Here is a 22034-nt window from a genome sequence, read left to right as displayed (position 1 = left end):
GAAGAGGCCTTTGTCCCCCCCCCCCCCCCAACAGGACCTGAAACCTGCCAGACCTCAACGGGGCGCAGGTTAAAAGCTTTCAGTACAAAACCCTATCAGCGGAAATATATAGCATAAAATAATTAATTATACTGTACCCGAATGTTTGTGATCAGTTTTGTGACTTCATGAGGTAAGCTGAGAACACTGGGACTTCATACTGTCGGATAATTTGTATGAAGGATTCGCCGTACAGGTGAGATAAAACTGGGACCCCTATTGTTACGCATTAAAACCGTTAAGGCTAGACCTCGGCTCCCACGCGTGCACTTCGCGCCTCCCTCTTCCCGTTGGAATCCATGGCGTATCTTCCGCTCCCAGCTCCCAGCTCGTCCCTGCCAGCTGGGAGCGAAACATATGTCCGGCATTCCAATGGGAGGAGTCGGGAGAGAGTCGCGATTCGCGCGCGCGAGAGAGAGCTGTGTTCCAGCCTTTCTGGGCGTTGGGGAGGGGGACATCAACAAGTCAACGAGCGACGCGACTGGGCGATTTCCTCTCACTTGGCTGAAGTTTGATGACTTTGATAGCTGCCAGTTCTCCGGTGGACAGTCGAGTGGCCTGAAACAACGCCACCGTTCAGCTGCTATGTCATGCCGCCAACCAGCAACACATTTTAATCCAACAACTATTTTTTTTTTTTTTGTAATCCAACAACTATTGACTCACTGAAACATTCTCACAAATATAGGCAATATATGTAATATAGCGATAAGATAAGATAGGAAATATGCATAAACAATGCAACAAAACTTAATTTGACGCTATAATATTCATTTTTTTAAATAGGTATGTTTTCCAAACACAACACCTTTTTTTCATTAGAATTAATCTTTATAAAATCCAATTTAATCTTTGGAACATTTGTATTAAAACATGTAACATTATGTTGTATCTGTTTTAGTGCTTGTTGGAGGATCATTATTAATGTAAAAATCAAGTATTTCTTTATTGTCATGACCTTTCCTCCTTTTCAAAAATATGCTGAGCCAAAATTATATTGTTTTAGCGTTTTCAAATATATCGGCCACAGGCCTTCATCAGTGAAATATCCAAAAGGATATTTCAAAGTGAAATATCCTTTTGGATATTTCACTTATGAAGGCCTGTGGCCGATATATTTGAAAACGCTAAAACAATATAATTTTGGCTCAGCATTTTTTTGAAAAGGAGGAAAGGTCATGACAATAAAGAAATACTTGATTTTTACATGTAACATTAGTATTAATCTAAGTAAAGTTTGATTTAAAACTTATAATGTTTGTATTAAAACTTATAAAATCGTATTCAAACTTTATAAGTTTCATTTTAAACCAAGCAACCATAAACCACGAAACCGTCCAAAGGAACCGAAAACAGTTATATTTAGGGTTCTAGCGGAACCTGATTTTCGATTGAATTTTTCAGCTCTGCAGTTGTGCAGCATTGTATGGTGTTTCAAAACTGGTATCGAATTTACTATTCATTTAAGCATTTGGGGATTATTACATTGTAGGAAAATCATTGTATTTCAAATCGCTGATGCCACATGTGGCAAAGCTGTCGATAACGTTCAATAAACACATATGACTAAGATTTTGGTCGGGACGCTTGACTCCAAATGCACAAAAACATTATTACTGAGCAAGATGGTTGCTAAATTTAGAGCCAGAAGACCCAAATGGTAAATAACCCAGAAAACTTATCTGTAAAGTTGCAGCATTAACGCCGTTTGACCTGGAGATGAATGTAAAAAAATGACACGAAGGGAGGGATCGCGGGCTTCTTCTGGTGACGAGCAATACACTCGCTTTTTCTAGAAACTCTAGGACGATCAGGGGCTGAACGGCTGCAGACCTATCTATCCCAACATTACCTTTGTGGCTCTGAACACGCCAATAGTGCTTAATTTTTCATATACAGTTAATCAACTGTTTCCGTTTACGTTTATCCAAGTCATTTGCAATGTTCCAAGGCAAGCAGTTATGGAGACTGGAGTCCTTTCTTTCCTTTCCAATACTAAGTAATAATTCCTTTAATATTTAACTTCCACTTTCCCTGTTAGGAAGGTTGTGAACATGAGATACAGGTTTATACGAGAACAGTGAATCCAAGCACACGTTCCACTCCAACCCACGAGTGGACTTACGTACTTGTGGATTCCTAAGACGGCTTTGCGATGCATGTGTGTGTGGTTTAAAATGAATTTTATAAGTTTCGTATATCGTTGAGAGCTGCTGCGAGGAGCATGATAAATGTAGGAAGTATCATTAGAATATATGACCTTCTCCTCGGAAAATGACCAAATGAATGAAAATGCTTATTTATTGATGAATTGATGATATTTCGGTCACAGACCTTCGTCTAAATCGAATTCGTTAAATCGTACAAGGCAAAAGTAGCGAGCTACTTTTGCCTCGCTACTTTTGCCTTGTACGATTTAACGAATTCGATTTAGACGAAGGTCTGTGACCGAAATATCATCAATTCATCAATAAATAATCATTTTCATTCATTTGGTCATTTTCCGAGGAGAAGGTCATATATTCTAATGATACTTCCTGAATTTTATAAGGTTTAAATAGGACTTTATATGTTTTAAATCAAACTTTATAAGTCTGAAAATGAACTTTACATAGATTAATATGAATGTTTCATGTTTTAAATCAAATGTTTCAAAGATTAAATTGAATTTTATAAAGATTAATTCTAATGAAAAAAGGTGTAGTAAAAGACACAAATATGACTGTCTTTGCGGTCTGTGACTAAAGCCCGGGGCTTAAAGGGAGTGTGCCACCTTCCAATGATTTCCCATTTTATTTTTCCTAGGATAAGAAGCTTCTGTTTTTACTTAATATCGCAAAAAAAAATCGAAAATGGGCCTGGAATAGTGCTTTTTTTCGCCTAAAAGTTTATCGGTTTTTCGATATGTATAACAACTGTAGTGGGCTGACCTGCAAACAGGCGTCGGCAACAATCGCGAATGCGGCGCACATGTGACAATAAGCAAAGGTCATTATAGAGTTACGACGTACGGGAATGAGTTATCAGCTGTCTAATCGTAGACAACACAATGTCGAACTTAAACTGTAAGCCTGTGTTGGTATTGTTTCTTTAATTTGGCTGTGGAACATTAATTTATGGTTTGAAATATCATTTTATGTAAAATAATTGATATGAAACAGCCGTCTCTTAAATTATGACCCCATCTCACCACACGAAAGTGGCAGAAATGGCCGAAATCAGAGCGCGCGGCCCGATGCACCACCACCGCACCACAAAGTATGAGCAGAAGCCACCTAACAGGCGTGTTCGAAACCGCAGGGGATGATGATGAACGGGTTTATCGAAACTTGATTAGATGAGCCTATCAGTAATGGCGATTTTAGTGTGTGCATTTATTGTTCATAGTGGTGTGAAATGTGGTTGGGGTACGACCGACAACCCGTCGGGCGAATTTCGCACTGGGGTACTCAAAATTTGAAGAATTTAAGACGTTTCCATGAGTTTTGAAGGTATGGATAAGTTCTAAAAATCCGGTTCTCCTTATCCGGGTCATTAACTCCATATGGTCCAGGAAAGCTGGCACACTACCTTTAAAAATAAATATTATCATGTTACCAGGTCACTGGCAAATCATTCCTCGCATAATCTATCAGCAAATGGGGAGTCCTTCTCAGCAGTGACGGACTCAGCCTAGAGTCACAGGAGTAGGCAGTCGCCAAAGGAGAGGTGGTGGGACATGAATGGTCCAGCGTCCAGTTCTCCTCCTGAGGCCAGTTTAACCCGCGCCCGGCTGGGGGTCCTGGATTTCCACGCCCTGCTGGGGGGGGGGGGTGTTTGAACACCCCCCCTTCTAACTCGGCTCCTGGGCCACGTAGCGATACGCGGAAGGCGGCGTTCGAAAGAGCGTCAAAAATAATGAGGAAATCACTTCAGTCAATTTTTTGGTCAGGTCAAAGGTCAGGTCACCAGAGGTCATTGAAGGCAAATTTTCGCCGATTTCCAGGTCGAATGTCGAAAATTTCCAAGAAGCCCACGCATAAGTCGGGAACCAATAGAGCTACAGCGCCGCGGAAAAGCGCATTCGATAGCCCTATTAACGCCCTTTCTGAGTAATTTTCTCAGATTTGACCTAACGTCAACGGTTTTGCCTGCAGGGGGCAAAAACTGCAAAAATAGCCGATTTTTTCGGAAACAGTTTTTCTGCAATAACTTTTGACCCAAGCATTGTACGAGCTTACTTTTACCGGCATCGTGTTCCTCTCGTCAAGACGCATCGAACGAACTATAATTTGACCTTGAAAGGTCAACTTGAAAATTTGACCTCAGGTCAAGGTCATGACCTGACCGGAAAGGGTCATGTTGCATATCAGTCGATCCGTATCGTCGAGCTGAACACATCTAAGGCGTTTTCATCGCTCTAGCATGCCTCTATCAAAAGTTATTTGCGAAAAACTGTTAGATACCATTCGTGACCTAAGATGACCTCAGGGCATAAACAGGGGTCACAGACACCATTTTCATGTTCAGTGTGTCTAAACCACTTGTAATTCAGTGTTTGGGAGTGTTTATAATGTCTTTCGTCCAAAACAGGCGCATTTCAATTTTCTCCCATTGACTTATAATGGTGAGGTCGCAAAATTGACCTGACCTTAGGTCATCGATATCAAAATTCTGAGATATACATTTTGTACATGCTAATGCTCTTAGCAATCGCTGAAAGTTTCAAAGCGATCGGTCACTCGGTGTAGCTATGACAGACATTACAACTTTTTATGAGGTGAGGTCACTTCGAGTGACCTGGTGACCTGACCTTGAATGACCTTGGTCTGAAATTTTCACAACATGTGTAGAATTGATGTATGATAAGGTGTACCAAAAACGGCGGCGTCGCGAAAAACCACAGGGGGGGTGTTCAAACACCCCCCCCCAGCAGGGCGCGGGTTAACCAACAGAAAAATAGCCGCCTGGCGCAATTTTTCTATAAAAAACGCCGACGAGTTTCACCATCCAGGCGAAAAAATATCCGCCGGCGTGAAAAAATATCAGCCAGAAAAATAGCCAACGAGTTTCACCAACGGCAAATGCGGCATTAACCTTCGCCCCAGTGGGGGGGGCATATGTTACCACCCTGTCGCGTTTTTTGCGTGTGAATAAAAAACCGCGGCGCGTAGCGCCGCGCCGCTTAGGGTAGCTTTTTGTACATCAATTTTGGACAAGGTGTAAAATTTTTGACCCCAGGTCATGTCAGGTCAGGTCACCAGGTCAAGTTAACTGAGCAAGCCTAAAAAAGTTTGCAATCATGTCCAGCCTGCAATGTTTGTCAGAAAGGTTTTAAACTTGGTGGATTGCATGATGTTATGGGCGCCTACAATTTGTATGTCTCGGATTTTTTATATCCGTGACCTAAGGTCAGAGGTCAGTGGCGTGACCTTACCATTAGGTATAAGTCAATGGAGAAAAATGAAAATGCCTCTAGATCCGTGTGTACGCATAGGAACAGTCCAAATATTTCAGAATCACAATGATTTGGACCACCTGTGACGACCAAGGTGTCTTTTTTGCTGATAGCCTCTACATAGAAAGGTCATCCGAGGTCATTTGAGGCTACAAACAAATTTTTGCCAATAACTCTCGATTGGAAAGAGATAGGACGCTGGGGATGGTCTCATTGTGTTTGTCTTAATGAGACGCATCGAATAATATGCAACATGACCTTTTCCGGTCAGGTCATGACCTTGACCTGAGGTCAAATTTTCAAGTTGACCTTTCAATGTCAAATTATAGTTCATTCAACGCGTCTCGGCGAGAGGAGCACGATTCTGGCAATAGACATGTTGTGGCTTTTTTAAGTCAAAAGTTATTGTCGAAAAACATATTTCGTAAAAACAGCTATTTTTGGAGTTTTTGCCCTATGGATGCTAAACCGTTGACCTAAGGTCAATTTTGATAATGACCTTATCGAAAGAAGAGTTCAAAAGCTATCGATTGCTTTTCCAAGCGTTTTTCTAGCTATCATAGTTCCTGAGATAAATGCATGTTTTCGGAGAAATACAATGACATTTGGAAAATGTTGACCTTTGATGACCTCCAGTGACCCCAATCTCTCTAAGATGAAAAATGACCGAAATACTTTCAAACGTACGCATTGAGAGCTATCGACTGCTTTTTACCGCGTCTTTCTAGCCCTCTTAGTTTTTGAGTTAGAGGTGGGTGGTAACATATGCCCCGGGGGGGGGGGGGGGGCAGTAGGGCGAAGTTGGCTGAGACCGCCACTGGGGCGCGGGTTAATGGAGTGTTTATCTGCGCCATTATATGCAGAAAAACGGCCTAAAAAATATTGTATTGTATTGAATTGTATTGACAATTAAAACACTCTCCATATGTATTAAAATGGCTATTCTGAGTGTCGCGTCTAGGAAAACGAGTTAAAAGGGGAAAACGAGTTAAAATGCACCCAAATCACAGCACTCAGTAAACATATCGAACCATTCACTCATCCCTAAATACGTAAAAACCACTTGGAAACAGAGCGCTTAAAACTTCCCATAGACAGGCTCCTTAAATCATGGGGCAGGCGATTATATAATTGGGCGATGCTGTAGAGCAGACGGCGCCTTCCTGCTTCGGTCCTCACGCGTGGGAGAGCCAGATCAGTGTCTCGCCTTGTCGAGCGTGAACGCAGGGAAGAGTTGGTCAGGATTTGAGAGGATATAGTCTCCGGCTCTCCAGTGCAGCGTATTTTGTGAAGGAAATTGAGTGAGTGGATTTCGAACAGCTGACGGGCGGTGGGCCAAACAAGTTCCTCAGGCGACCCCGTCTATTTTTTTGATGTCATGTTGGAATAATCGGCCTAATTTGTTACTAATCATCGTGATTTGCGCTTCTCAGTTAATATAATAATTTAGTATCATTCATAGCCAATGTGTAAAGCATCTGGGCTTCAAGATTAGAAGAGGAATACTCATGATATTGCGTAAAGAAAGAGCCTTTGTCATCAGGCAGAACCAAAGGGAACCAACAAGACTGGTGTTTGGTGTTGTGGTGTTAATTTTTTTCGTTTTATATCATCTACTAGAGGGACAGCATTACGCGCAGCGTAAAGAGGGACAGCATTACGCGCAGCGTAACAAATCAATTTTCAATAAAATCGGCCTAGTAGCGGCCGAGTTATGGCCAGAATAAATTTGGCGACTCCTCCTGGCCGGCGGTGCTCTGTTCCGGTATTCATTGCCAAAGGTCAGTGACCTTCCGGCTCTAATTTCGCTAAGTTTTGCAAGCGAAGAAACTGAGCCTAAGGCACGTGCTCACTGCTCGGCGCCGGCCGCGACCCAAAATGCTGCAAAGATGCGCCCGCCACGTGCACACCGCTGCACGCATCCCCTCGAAAAGTTGATACGACAAACAGATGCACGCGTCCGACTAAAGTCGAAAATTTCACCCCCGTAGCCCGCACCGTTCCGGAGCAATAGCCCGCCAAGCGTGACGGACGCGTCACATACATACATACATACGGACATTTTGATTTTTATATAACTAGAGGGACAGCATTACGCGCAGCGTAATAAATCAAGTTTCAATCAAATCGGCCCAGTAGCGGCCGAGTTATGGCCAGAATAAATTTGGCGTCTCCTCCTGGCCGGCGGTACCCTGTTCCGGTATTCATTGCCAAAGGTCAGTGACCTGCCGGCTCTGATTTCGCTCAGTTTTGCAAGCGAAGAAACTGAGCCTAAGGCGCGTGCTCTCTGCTCGAAGCCGGCCGCGGCCCAAAATGCGGCAGAAATGCACCCGCCACGTGCAAACCGGCGAGCGCACCCCCTCGAAAAGTTGATACGACAAACAGATGCACGCGTCCGACTTGCGCCCAAAATTCCACCCCCGCAGCCCGCACCGTTCCGGAGCAATAGCCCGCCAAGCGTGACTGACGCGTTACATACATACGTACAGACATTTTGATTTTTATATATGTAACTAGAGGGACAGCATTACGCGCAGCGTAAAGAGGGACATCATTACGCGCAGCGTAATAAACCAAGTTTCATTGAAATCGGCCCAGTAGCGGCCGAGTTATTGCCAGAATAAATTTGGCGTCTCCTCCTGGCCGGCGGTGCTCTGTTCCGGTATTCATTGCCAAAGGTCAGTGACCTTCCGGCTCTGATTTCACCCAGTTTTGCAAGCGAAGAAACTGAGCCTAAGGCGCGTGCCGTCTGCTCGAAACCGGCCGCGGCCCAAAATGCTGCAAAGATGCGCCCGCCACGTGCAAACCGCCGAGCCCACCCCCACCAAAATTCAATACGACAAACAGATGCACGCGTCTGACTTGCGCCCAAAATTCCACCCCCGTAGCTCGCACAGTTCCACAGCAATAGCCCGTCAAGCGTGACTGACGCGTTTCATACATACAGACATTTTGATTTTTATATATGTAACTAGGTGTCCAGCATTACGCGCAGCGTAATAAATCAAGTTTCATTAAAATCGGCCCAGTAGCGGCCGAGTTATGGCCAGAATAAATTTGGCGTCTCCTCTTGGCCGGCGGTGCTCTGCTCCGGTATTCATTGCCAAAGGTCAGTGACCTTCCGGCTCTGATTTCACCCAGTTTTGCAGCGAAGAAACTGAGCCTAAGGCGCGTGCCGTCTGCTCGGCGCCGGCCGCGGCCCAAAATCCCGCAAAGATGCGCCCGCCACGTGCAAGCCACCGAACCCACCCCCACCAAAATTTAATACAACAAACAGATGCACGCGTCTGACTTATGTCCAAAATTTCACCCCCGTAGCCCGCACCGTTCCGGAGCAATAGCCCGCCAAGCGTGACTGACGCGTTACATACATACGTACAGACATTTTGATTTTTATATAAGTAAACTAGAGGGACAGCATTACGCGCAGCGTAATAAATCAATTTTCATTAAAATCGGCCCAGTAGCGGCCGAGTTATGGCCAGAATAAATTTGGCGTCTTCTCCTGGCCGGCGGTGCTCTGTTCCGGTATTCATCGCCAAAGGTCAACGACCTGCCGGCTCTGATTTCGCTCAGTTTTGCAAGCGAAGAAACTGAGGATAATGCGCGTGCTCTCTGATCGGCGACGGCCGCGGCCCAAAATCCCGCAAAGATGCGCCCACCACGTGCAAGCCACCAAACCCAACCCCACCAAAATTTAATACGACAAACAGATGCAAGTGTCCAACTTACGTCGAAAATTTCACCCCCATAGCCCGCACCGTTCCGGAGCAATAGCCCGCCAAGCGTGACGGACGCGTCACATACATACATACGGACATTTTGATTTTTATATATGTAAATTTGCTACAAGCACCCAACAGTAAGATGATAGTGTATTAACTAGTGGTCAGCTTACAAGTTAATTGCTCACACAGAAGTGGAAAATAATGATGGAAGATCATTTTCGAAGGTGCTTGAAGAAATGCTGGAAGGAGAGGCAGAGAGGGTTGGGACTTAGCTTGATTTTAGGTTATGTTTTTCATGCCAGTTCCTAGAATAAAGCAGCCAATATTTTCTGTCATGTGAGTAATATAATGACAATATGCACAAGCTGTGTCATATGCAAGCTGTGGCATGTTGTGAGGTTTTTTCTTGTTTATTGCTGAGGTTTTTCCAGCCTCCGCTGCAAAAACGCTGGTGAATCCACCGTCGTCCGACGGTTTCGATGACGCTGAATCATCGGCGAGCGATGCTGTGGTGGCCGACCTGACTGAGCGCACAGCGGCAGCCGCCGTCGCTAATGACGACAGTGAGGCACCTCCGAGTCGGACGGAGACGCCGCCGCTGACGACTTCATCGTGCTGGACGAGGTGGAGCGCTCGAGCCGACGGGCCATGCACCGCGTGCGCTGCCCGACTGGGTGGCGCACCCGCAGCCGATTGGCGACCGGCGGCCGGCGGCCGGCGCCGGCCAATCTACGGGCCGCTCTGCCCCGAGCTGCGCGCCCGGCTGGCCGCCGAGGGCATCGAACGGTTGTTCCCGAAAAAAACCCATGCGGTTTTTCGCAGATATCTCAAAAACGGCGGCGCATGAACGGCGCTCCGCGCCGTTCATGCATTTTTTTCCGCACATGTTGTGAAAATTTCAGACCCAGAGCCTTCCAGGTCACCTCACCTCACCTAACTTCAGAAAAAGTTATAATCCTCGTCAGAGCTACAGCGGCTGGACGATCGCCCTGAAACTTTCAGCGATTGATAACAGTAACAGTATGTACAAAATGTATATCTCGGAATTTTGATATCGGTGACCTATCGGCTCAGGTCAATTTTGCGACCTCTCCATTATAAGTCAATGGGAGAAAATTGAAATGCGCCTCTTGTGGACGGATGGTGTTCAAAACCCTCTCAAACATCGGTTCATGGGTAAACATGACGCACTGATACAGAAAAATGCACCTGTGACCCCTCTGTGTGCCCCTGAGGTCATCTCAGGTCACGAACGGTCACCAGCAGTTTTTTTGGCCATAACTTTTGATAGAGATGTGCTAGAGCGATGAAAACACGTCAGACGTATTGAGCTCGACGATACGGATCGACCGATATGCAACATGACCCTTTCCGGTCAGGTCATGACCTTGACCTGAGGTCAAATTTTCAAAATGACCTTTTAATGTCAGCGAATAGTTCATTTGACGCGTCTCGACGAGAGGAACACGATGCCGGCAAAAGTAATGTCGTGGCTTGCTTGAATCAAAAGTTATTACCGAAAAACTGTTTTTGGTGAAAACGGCTATTTTTTTACAGTTTTTGCTCTCTGAAGGCTAAACCGTTGGCCTGAGGTCAAATCTGAGTGCAATACTCAGAAAGGTCTGTAAAAGGGCTATCGAATGCGCTTTTCCGCAGCGCTGTAGCTCTATTGGTTCCCGAGTTAGCCGTTGGCAGTTGCCAAAATTGTTGAAATGGCCTACATTTGACCTTTGATGACCTCTGGCGACCTGACCTTTGACCTGACCCAAAAATGACCGTGTTTCGTCAAAAATGAAAGTGTTTCGGTCATCATTTTTTACGCTCTTTCGAATCCCGCTTACCGCGTGTCGCTACGTGGCCCAGGAGCTGAGTTAGACGGGGGTGTTCAGACCCCCCCCCCCCCCCTCGGCCCGGCGTGGAAGTCACGGAGCACCGGCCCTTCGCGGGTAAACATGTTACGTGGCGTCAAAATTCAACTTTGGGAATACAATAGAGCGTCTTGATGAGACATTTCCAACACCGCCTCGCGCGTCTCGGTACGCTCGTCATTTTAATAGAAAATCCGGGGGTAGTAACGCCCTCGACCTCCTCGGTCAACAGAGTTCGGTTGTAGGCTCAATCACACGCAGATTAACAGGGATCATGAGTATTCAGGGAGCCGTATGGTCCCCTACTCCGTCGTGGTACTTGGAAACTTATATAAGCACCTACCTTGTATACATCGCCATATGTTCCACTTCCAATCCGCTGAATCACTTCGTAATCTTCCTGAGGATTTCTGCGACTTATGTCTGCGCAGAGCTTTTGCTTGCCAGCCATCTTGTTAGCTGCAGGAAACTATTGGACTTTATGCCTGGCAAAAGATAAAATACATCGGAGTGACCAAACAGTCGGAAGCCAGTCTGAATGCTGTGAATGAGCATATTGATGAATCGAAACTTTGTTCAAGCACAATGGATACCCACATCGACTCATACAGAGAACCAGACACATAGTAATTAGCGACACCACCGGCCACAACACTAAGACATCAGCTAGGAAAGCGAACAAAGACATCAAAAACAAGCATGACACGACATAGTTACGTATCACTGCCCTACATTGATGACACTTTGGCCCGCCGGGTAGAGGGGGTGTTCTGTGATTCCTCAGGCTTACAGGCCCGCGTTGCTTGGGTCAATGGAAAGACACTGAGCCAGTACTTGACCAAATCAGCTCTACAGAGCCCTCCCTGCCCGGCTGGTCAAAGGCGCTGTCCCACCTGCGAAGCGGGACTCGAGGGTCGTTGTCACAGAAACAACGCGGTATACAAAACTGAGTGTAACATGTGCCCCGACAATCCAGCAGTTTACATAGGTGAGTCCAAGCGACGTGTCCGGGATCGTTTTGACGAGCACATCAGAAACGCCAAAAACAAAACTCGCAACACACCTCTCGGCGACCACGTGGCACAGCAACACCCATCCAGCAACATAACTGCACGGTCATTCAAAATTTACATTGAGCGAGTGTGCAAAGACGTAGCAGACCTTAAGACACCAGAATCTATTGAAATTGGGAACCAAAAACCCTCTCTAAACACACACACACGTCATCCTGGCCCCTCCTCAGACCACCAGCATATACACATGGCTCTTCTTCGACGAACCATGCTTGCCAACCAACCAACATTTTGGTATACGATGTAAATATGTATCATGTTCTATGTACCATACATGTATTTTGTATTGTAGGTACTTACCATACCTGGCATTATTTTATGTATTATTATTGTATGTATCATATACCTATGCCATTCTTAATGTATCATATTCGCTTGTAATACATATTCACTTGTATGTATTATATATCATTCTATAAATATGTAATACAAAGTGTTAACCCGCGCCCCGCTGGAGGGGGGGCAGAATCTGCCCCCCTCTCTCGTTTTTCGCCAATAACTTCTAAACACGTTACGCCAACGACGTCAAACTTTCAGTACCTTATCATACATCAATTTGACACGTTCCCTGAAAATTTGAGCGAAATCCGTCGGGAAATTTTTGAGAAATTGACGTTTTAGTGACGTCATGTTCGCCATTTTCGCCTCAAAAACGGCAAAATTTCAAACGCACTAACATCTTCATCTTTAAAGGAATCAAGGCGTAACAAAAAAGGTTATACGTGATTCTACTCTGTCTATCAAACGGCTAGCTCGGTTTTTTAAAAATCTTGGATTTTGGCCCAAATTTTTTTTTTCAAAAAACTGACTTTTTGGGGAAAATAATTATAAAATCCAAATTTTTCAGTGTATCGAAAAACCGGAATATATGTCAGAGAAGTGGTCTATTTGCACCTACATACCAGTTTTTAGAAGAATCGGTTCAAAAATGTGGGAGTTATTCAAAATTTTATGACGTCACGACACACAAAAATTTTAAAAATGATTATTTTGGAAGTTCTAGACCTCGTACGGAAACAAAAATAGCACCATTCGATTCGCCGTGAAAAACTGCATTAGATAGACACCTTTTTAGGCCTTAACAACCAACTTGAAAATTTGACCTCACTTGACCTGACCTTGACCTGACCTCGGCCTGAAATTCATCCAGAAGTGGTCCATATCACTTATGAGTGTGCCTATTGAATTCTATGAGCAAAATGACCCATAAAACATGTGTCGCACATGCCCTTTTCTATATTTTGTTTTTGGCGACCTGACCTGACCTGACCTGACCCTGACCTTGACCTTTGAATGACATTGTATGCAACGAATATTGTCTTGGTAGTCTAAGAACACGTTTTGGGCAATCAGTCTCAGTCCATTCTTCGGCAACTACGGTGCAAGGCCAATACTGTAGAAACTTGCATTTTGTACCCTTGACCTGACCTTGACCTGACATCTGACCTACTTAAGCAAAAAAAATTGGGCTCTTAACCCACGAGCCGCTGGGGGGTATAAAGTTGCCCCTCCCCCTTTACGTTTTGTGAAACATCTCCGAAACCTGATGAGCTACGAACGTGAAACGTGGCATAGCTTCAAATGAATACCTAGGCAATGTTTGAGGAAAGTTTGGTGGTTATAGCACCTAAGATGACGTCACAGTGACGTCATAAAGTTTTGTCGTTTTTCGATATGGACCGTTTCTGATGACGCTGAGCATGAAACTCAACTGTAAATGAACTAGACAGCACCTGCTGTCATCCTAAAACATCGAACTACACTTCCATCTAGTTTCTGACCAATAATCGACCCATTATATTCGGTCCAATATAATATCTGATGTATCGTGAGGAATATGAGAGTCGCAAATCTATAATTTCACTTATGACGTCACTGTGAAGTCATTTCAAATAAGATCGACACCAAATTTGGACACAACCTCGGCTAGGTATTCAGAAAGATGTGAGCAAAGTTTCTCTTCTCTATCTCTTCGCGTTGCGACGATATCGTTGCAGAAGTAAAGGGGGGGCAACTATATGTCCCCCCCCCAGCGGCCGGCGGGTGGCGCGGAGGCCCAGCGGCCGCCGGGTTAAGATCCGCCTTGTTGAGAGCTTTCGATTGCCGTTTTCCCAGTCTTTCTACGACCATCGATTCGGAAGTTAGACAGGGGGGCAGAATCTGCCCCCCCCCCCCAGCAGGGCGCGTATGGCTGAATAGCCCAGCGGGGCGCGGGTTAAATATGTACAGTCCACAGCAGAAGTAATGTGCGGTTTCAGTCATGGGTATGTTCTGCTTCTGAAGCTTAGGAACGATTAACCAGACTACAATTAAACTTTGAATGTAGCTTATATGTATCGTCACCCTTGCAGCTGCAACTTTAGCTATTGACATCTTCTTTTCGATCACTCCGCATTAAACAATCGCCAGTCAAAGCCAACCGTTGAGATTGGTAAAACCCTACATTACTTTAGCGGTGGGCTGTACCTATTATACGTGATCAGTTTCATTGACTGTCGTTGTGTTCATTTATGTTCGCCTATGATTATAGAATTTCGACCTACTAAATGTTTAATCCTAATCTTGAATTGAAGGCCACCGTTGTTTATTTCTGCACCTTTGTACTCAGTGAATCGTCTCAGTTTTATTACGAGCGAGCGAGCGCAGCGAGCGAAGCGAAGTCTTTTCATGTAAAAATCAAGTATTTCTTTATTATCATGACCTTTCCTCCTTTTCAAAAATATGCTGAGCCAAAATTATATTGTTTTAGCGTTTTCAAATATATCGGCCACAGGCCTTCATCAGTGAAATATCCAAAAGAACACTTTTGCATCTTTTTCTGATTGCCGCATTTTAAAATATCTTTTTAAAGGTCGTTCGTGCTACGTTGCCTGATCCTACCACTATGGCCAGACACAGTTCACAAATGTAACATTGGCGATAAATCGCAGCGGTTCCTATGTACATCACAATCTGAATCTGTACATGTATCACTGTCTATCAATAACATTGAGCGTGTGGTACCTGGCAAATATCGTTCGAGATAGTGGACATTATCCATACAAAATACAAGAAACCTAAATACTATCGAGCGGATTTTGAAACGGCTCTGAAATTGTTTCCAATCGTAAACTTAAACATATCATAGTATAAATGCAGATAAGAACTTTTTCAGCATAGAATACGTTTCAATGTCTAAGTTCCCTGCCTCGGCTCTATCTCCCTCTTTTTCGCTTTTCTCTCTCTCTCCCTCTCTCCCTCTCTCTCTCTCTCTCTCTCTCTCTCTCTCTCTCTCTCTCTCTCTCTCTCTCACTTTCTCTCACTCCCTCGCTTTTCTCCTTTCTCTGGATATCATACAAATGCTCCCACATGCACTCACACCACCAGACATATATACCCCCCCCCCCCGGCGCCACACCCCCACACCCACATCTACACATACCTACCGTACATGCACCTTCACTCACACACCTATCAATAGTCCAATACGTAGGCTCATAAGATTGGCCAGGAAGTGCTGTTTCTATTCAGCTGAGGACGTCTCTTCTTGATAAACACTGATTCGGCTATTTTACGGTCGGGGTGATCCTTGGCTCTATACAAGACTTGGATGTTTAGGGGAATGCTAGAATTTTGAGAGTGTGACGTATGGTGCTCTAAAAAATGGTCGCCCATGGGGGTTTCTGGCGTACGGTTGGCTGCGTCTCTGATATGCTCGTTGAACCTAAGTCGTAAGGGGCGTTTTGTCTCTCCAATGTAGATGTTTTCCTCTCCTTTCTCCTGGCAAAGTTTGCACGAGATTTTGTACACAACGTTCTTTTGTGAGCAGTCGCCTTTGAATCCAGTGTTGCAAGTATGACATCTTTGTCCGCCCGGGCTTTTGGGCTTCGAGAATGAAGAGTGCACTAACATATTCTTAAGTTTGCTTTTGTTTTGCCATGCTACATTGATATTCAAACCTGACTTGGCTACTTTTCTCTTGACTTTGCATAACAAGTGATCATCGATGAAAGGGAGACAGAGGAAACCATCTACATCTTTCTGTTTTGGGTGCTTTTTGGTGTTCTTTGGCGCCTTGGCCTCTCTTAACCCGCGCCCCGCTGGGCTATTCAGCCATACGCGCCCTGCTGGGGGGGGCAGATTCTGCCCCCCCCCCTGTCTAACTTCCGAACCGATGGTCGTAGAAAGACGGGGAAAACGGCAATCGAAAGCTCTCAACAAGGCGGATCTTAAGAGCCCAAATTTTTTTGCTTAAGTAGGTCAGAGGTCAGGTCAAGGTCAGGTCAAGGGTACAAAATGTAAGTTTCTACAGTATCGGCCTTGCACCGTAGTTGCCGAAGAATGGACTGAGACTGATTGCCCAAAACGTGTTCTTAGACTACCAAGACAATATTCGTTGCATACAATGTCATTCAAAGGTCAAGGTCAAGGTCAGGTCAGGTCAGGTCACCAAAAACAAAATATAAAAAAGGGCATGTGCGACACATGTTTTATGGGTCATTTTACTCATAGAACTCAATAGGCACACTCAATAAGTGATATGGACCACCTCTGGATGAATTTCAGGTCGAGGTCAGGTCAAGGTCAGCTCAAGTGAGGTCAAATTTTGAAGTTGGTTGTTAAGGCCTAAAAAGGTGTTTATCTGATGCAGTTTTTCACGGCGAATCGAGTGGTGCTATTTTTGTTTCCGTACGAGGTCTAGAACTTCCAAAAAAAATCATTTTTCAAAATTTTTGTGTGTCGTGACGTCATAAATTTTTGAATAACTCACACATTTTTGAACCGATTCGTCTAAAAATTGGTATGTAGGTGCACATAGACCAGTTCTCTGACATATATCCCGGTTTTTTCGATACACTCAAAATTTTGGATTTTATAATTATTTTCCCAAAAAAGTCAGTTTTTTGAAAAATTTGGGCCAAAATCCAAAATTTTCAAAAAACCGAGATAGCCATTTGGTAGACAAAGTAGAATCACGTATAACCTTTTTTGTTACGTCTTGATTCCTTTAAAATTGAAGATGTTAGCGGCGTTTGAAATTTTGCCGTTTTTGAGGCGAAAATGGCGAACATGACGTCACTAAAACGTCAATTTCTCAAAAATTTTCCAACAGATTTCGCTCAAATTTTCTCAAATTGATTGTCTCAAATCTCATCTCGTCTCAAATTGATATATGATAAGGTACTGAAAGTTTGACGTCGTTGGCGTAACGCGTTTAGAAGTTATTGGCGAAAAACGGGAGGGGGGGGGCAGATTCTGCCCCCCCCCCCCCCCCCAGCGGGGCGCGGGTTAAAACTCGAGATAGGACATGTTTTGGGTAACCATTTTCTAAGAGAAGTTTCCGAACTTTTTCGATGCTCTTTTTCTCTTTGTTTGAGGTAGAAGAGTTTCTAATAGCTCTCTTGAACTGTTCCCTAGCTACGTTGTGCTTGGTCATTTCGGGTGTGCTGAAACGTAGTGCAGGATGATGCCGGAATTCGTAGCTGTACATTAAACCTACGAATTCCGGCATCATCCTGCACTACGATTCAGCACACCCGAAAATGACCAAGCACAACGTAGCTAGGGAACAGTTCAAGAGAGCTATTAGAAAAAGACCGCAGACCGCAGGCCAATCGGTCCAGCGGTTGCTGAGATATAAGCCTCTCAAAAGCGTTACAGGCCGGGCCGGGCCGGGCCGCTCATACTGAGATTTTCCCGTTATATTGAAAACACTCACTTCGCTCGCTGCGCTCGCTGCGAGCGCAGCGAGCGAAGCGAGTCTTTTCAATACCAGTAAAACGCCTTTTGGGCGAAGCACGAGCGAGCGAGACAGTGAGCCCTGCACGTGCGGAAGGGCGAGAGGGTACTTCCAACGGGCTTGCGCAAAGCACCATTCTAACCGGTCGCTAGCGGTGTGCCAAATTTGAACGCAATCGGCCCAGCCGTTCCTGAGATCTGGAAGCGGCATTCTGCACGTGCGCACGTGCAAACGGGGTCCAAACTGACTTTTGCACGGCACCCTACAAACTGGTCCCCAACCGTGTACCAAATTTGAGCGCAATCGGCCCAGCCGTTCTCGAGATCTGGAAGCGCCCCCTGCACGTGCGCACGTGCGGTAGCACCTTAACCGCAACACATGGGAATGCATTGCCTGGTGGGTGCCTACCTGTATGCCCAGTTTCAGCGAAATCGCCCCAGTAATTACCGAGTTATTAAAATGGGAACAAATTTGACACCTCTTATTGTTGTATTTTGCACGTGCACTGGGAATGACCCACATGCATCGAGAGTATCCTATTTTTGGTAGAAGGGAAGCTGCTACCCTACAAAAATTACCGCAAGTCAATCGCCCAAGCGGCTGCTGAGATATGAGCCTCTCAAAATCACTACTTTTGCAATACAGCTTGAACACCCTTGACTTTTCACGTGGCACGTGCCACGACGGTCACTGAGATGTATCAAAAGTATTCAATTACGGGGTAGAAGGGATGGGGCTACCCAGCAAAAAAGACCGCAGGCCAATCGGTCCAGCGGTTGCTGAGATATAAGCCTCTCAAAAGCGTTACAGGCCGGGCCGGGCCGGGCCGGGCCGCTCATACTGAGATTTTTCCGTTATATTGAAAAGACTCGCTTCGCTCGCTGCGCTCGCTCGCTCGTAATCACCAGGCGCGTAGTACCGCGCCGGGCACATATTCACGTCACGGCGCCAGCGCATCTATTTTGTCCCGGCCCATCAGACACCAGGTAGGTATATTTCTAATACAAATCCAGTCCGAATGGATGAGTGGGTGCAGGGTGACTGTGATGTCAGCTGGGCATTGCTTGTTACGAATGCCCCTACAGACCAACCACCCGACCTTCCCAGTCCCAGCGCCCGGTTCGCCATTGATAATTTTATGGGAAGTCTGACGTATCGCAGGTAGATGGTGACATGGTTCACCCGAGTCTGGCAAGGCCACCTCTCGCCCATTGCCAGGCGCGGGTTAAGCGCCTTGGAAGTATCCGGCCCCGAAGTCCCTGGCGCACGAAACCCACACCTTACCCACTAGGCCACATCAAGGGCTAAATAAATATATCTCCCACCCCCTGATCGAGTTAGTGCTTCACATAAAAAACCAGCTTGTTGTCCATGACGAGAGACAGCCGATGATAACGAATTTTAACCCGCGCATGACTGGGGTACCTATTTTCCATAACGCGAGTGACGGGGGGGGCTCTGGAGCTCTCCAGAGCCCCTCCCCTCCTATCTCCGAAACTACTGGACCGATCGTCAAAATTCAAACGGCGTCTGATAGCCCTGGAAAAAACTGTCGAGAGAAACCTGTTTTTATTGACCTCGAGGTCACCGATGACGTCACAGATCAGGTCAAAGTAAAAAGTATGAGCATTTTTGCTTGTTCACAATTTAGGCTCTGACCGCCGGCTGACAAGTCCGATCAAGCTCATTTTGGTTTACGCACTCCTTGATATATGCCTTAGATACCCTGAGGGTACCGGACTTTTACTTCGAATTTTTCAGGTCAAGGTCAGGTCATCCTAGGTCACGAAAATTATATATCATGGATCGGTCACGTAACGCATGTTTTATGGTCCATTTTACTCGTAGATTTCGAAAACAATATCGTCTGTGTCATTTGAGGTCATTTTCAGCTGAATTTACCGGAGGTCAGGTCACTTTCAGGTCAGAAAAGGTCAAATTTCGAAAATGAAATCTTTCAACAAAAAGGTGCCAATCAGATGCTGTTTGCGTTCAGGAACACGATGGTGCCATTTATATTGCTGTGCAATGTCAAAAACGTACTGAAAATGGTTTTGAAAAAAAAAAATTATAATTTTAACATTTTGACAATAATGCAAATAACTTGGCTATTTTTGAAGGTATTGAGCTAAAACTTGCTAGAGTAGTTTATCAGTGTGTTTTCTATCACATATATTCCGGTTTTTGCGAAATATCAAAAGCTTTTTGAAAAAATCAAAAAATATATTTTTTTGTAATTATAAAAAATATATTTTTCAAAATTTTAAAAATTCGAAAAATCGAGACAGTAGTTTGATAGATACGTGTACCGTAAAACGGGGTGTTAAGGGACAGTTTTGAGGTGTTTTGCTATATAACTCAAGAAGGGTTGGGGATAGAAGCATCAACTTAGCAGCATTTTATGTGGAATTTGGTGCTCTACATGCCTGCTACATTAAATTTTTAAAAATAGGTATATACATGCATATTATTTTTTATTATTTTTCATCACTGTCCCTTAGCACCCCAATGTGGGGTGTTAAGGGACACATATTATTCCAAGAAATGGTCATCAAATGCTCACAATTGGAGTGTGAAAGGCCACACAATTTATTTATTGAAATGTTTTGCATATTCTGTCACAAAACAAGTCAGGTTCATTCATAACTAATGACCTTTTTAGCCAATTACATGTAATGCAGTTTACGCTTCTGGAAAATGTGCTAATTATAAGGTAAACAGAACCAAAAAGTACCCTTCTGTCATCAACAAAAACCCATTTTGAAGCTAGTCACTTGTCATTATGTTGCCCTGTTTGTTTTGGCCTTTTTATGATGACATCACATTTCATTGACCCATCATTGTTAAATAGAGTGTTACGGGACTTTTGAGGTGTTTTGTTATATAGCTTAAGATGTGTTGGAGATAAAAGCATGAACTTGCCAGCATTTTATGTGGAATTTGGTGTTTTCCATGCCTACTGAAAGAAAACTATGAAAATATATTTAGATATTATTTTTTTATTTTCTATTTCCTGTCCCTTAGCTCCCCACATCCACCTCAAAATATGCATGTGTCCAGAAGAGAGGAAGAGGATGATGAATGAATGGGTGGATTTGTATAAGTTTTTCAGGAAACATGTGCAATACATGTGACAATACACCTATGCATTTATTTCACCTATACACCTACTAGTTTATGTGATACACACAGAGTTTTGGAGATGTCAATTTTGTGAAAATGTAGCATGATTTTCAAAACCATTTTTTAACCAAATCACTTGCATGAAAAACCATGCCATTTTGTCCTATAGTCAAGAACAAAACAGTGTCAACTATCACACTCAAGTTTTTATTTAACCTTCTCAAATTAGGAACTTAGCATGACTCAAAGTTTTTCCCACGCAACTGTCCCTTATCACCCCACTGTCCCTTAACACCCCATTTTACGGTACCTATTTGTAGTCCACTGATGCAAAGAAATTCGATCTAGCTTTAAAACTAAGCTCCTGAGAGCGTTTGACGTAATTATATATTTTGCATCAAAATCGGCCGACATGACGTCACTCTGACGTCATTTCCGGCCAAACTATGGTAGCTAGAAAGTTGAAATTTTAACACAAGGTGTCAAATTGATGCCGCTCAGGTTGTTGCAAATTTCGTGTTGATCCGTCAAACGGTTTAGAAGATATTGCCGAAAAACGGGAGGGGGGCTCTGTAGAGCCCCCCCCCCCCAGTCATGCGCGGGTTAATCTCCTAGGTCATTGGTTGCCTTTCCAGATCAACGCCCGTCAATAACCCAAAAGTCGGGCAAATCGGAACCCGCAAGAACTTCTTAAACGAACGTTGTGCGGTTTTCGGGGTGCTGATATCCAATTTGATATAATGTGCATCAAAGATTGGGTAGCTGGCCGCCGAAGCTGCCCAGTGCCCACCTGCCGTCCGGCATTGTTTCCCGGTACGGCACGAGCTCCGCGTGACGCGGTCGTCCTCCGCGGGGCGGACCGGGTGGTCGTGGCTGCCACACAGACCGAGCGGTAGCTGCAGCTCTCAACAGCATTGTCAGGACTAGAGATGTCAATCGGATACCAACTTTTTGGTACCTATACCGATACCAAACCGATACCAACTTGGCATTTGGTATTTCAATTGTAATGTGTTTGGTATTTTGTTGGTATCATTAACCCTCACT

At 44.6% G+C, this 22034-nt stretch overlaps 1 protein-coding gene across 5 annotated transcripts in view; it reads right to left on the bottom strand.

Moving 5' to 3' along the window:
* The window catches only part of LOC122380657 (mitogen-activated protein kinase kinase kinase kinase 5-like), a 205431-nt gene that overhangs the window by 182025 nt on the left and 1372 nt on the right, over positions 1–22034 (bottom strand). For 3 of the 5 annotated variants that reach the window (XM_043364010.1, XM_043364014.1, XM_043364013.1), the window contains exons 1-3: positions 21778–21794; positions 11416–11557; positions 540–597 (exon numbers count right to left, since the gene is read on the bottom strand). In XM_043364010.1, the coding sequence (XP_043219945.1) occupies positions 540–597; positions 11416–11523 (166 nt within the window). In that variant the 5' untranslated portion in view covers positions 11524–11557; positions 21778–21794. Of the gene's footprint in view, positions 1–539; positions 598–11415; positions 11558–12445; positions 12566–21777; positions 21795–22034 lie in introns of those variants that run through there. The other 2 variants (XM_043364011.1, XM_043364012.1) reach the window with 2 other exon arrangements.

The sequence above is a fragment of the Amphibalanus amphitrite genome, unplaced genomic scaffold (genome assembly GCF_019059575.1).
Source record: "Amphibalanus amphitrite isolate SeventyFive unplaced genomic scaffold, NRLGWU_Aamphi_draft 000103F_arrow, whole genome shotgun sequence".
Lineage (NCBI taxonomy): Eukaryota > Metazoa > Arthropoda > Thecostraca > Balanomorpha > Balanidae > Amphibalanus > Amphibalanus amphitrite.
Note: the sequence above shows the minus strand (reverse complement) of the source record. Positions and strands in the feature narration are given on the sequence as shown.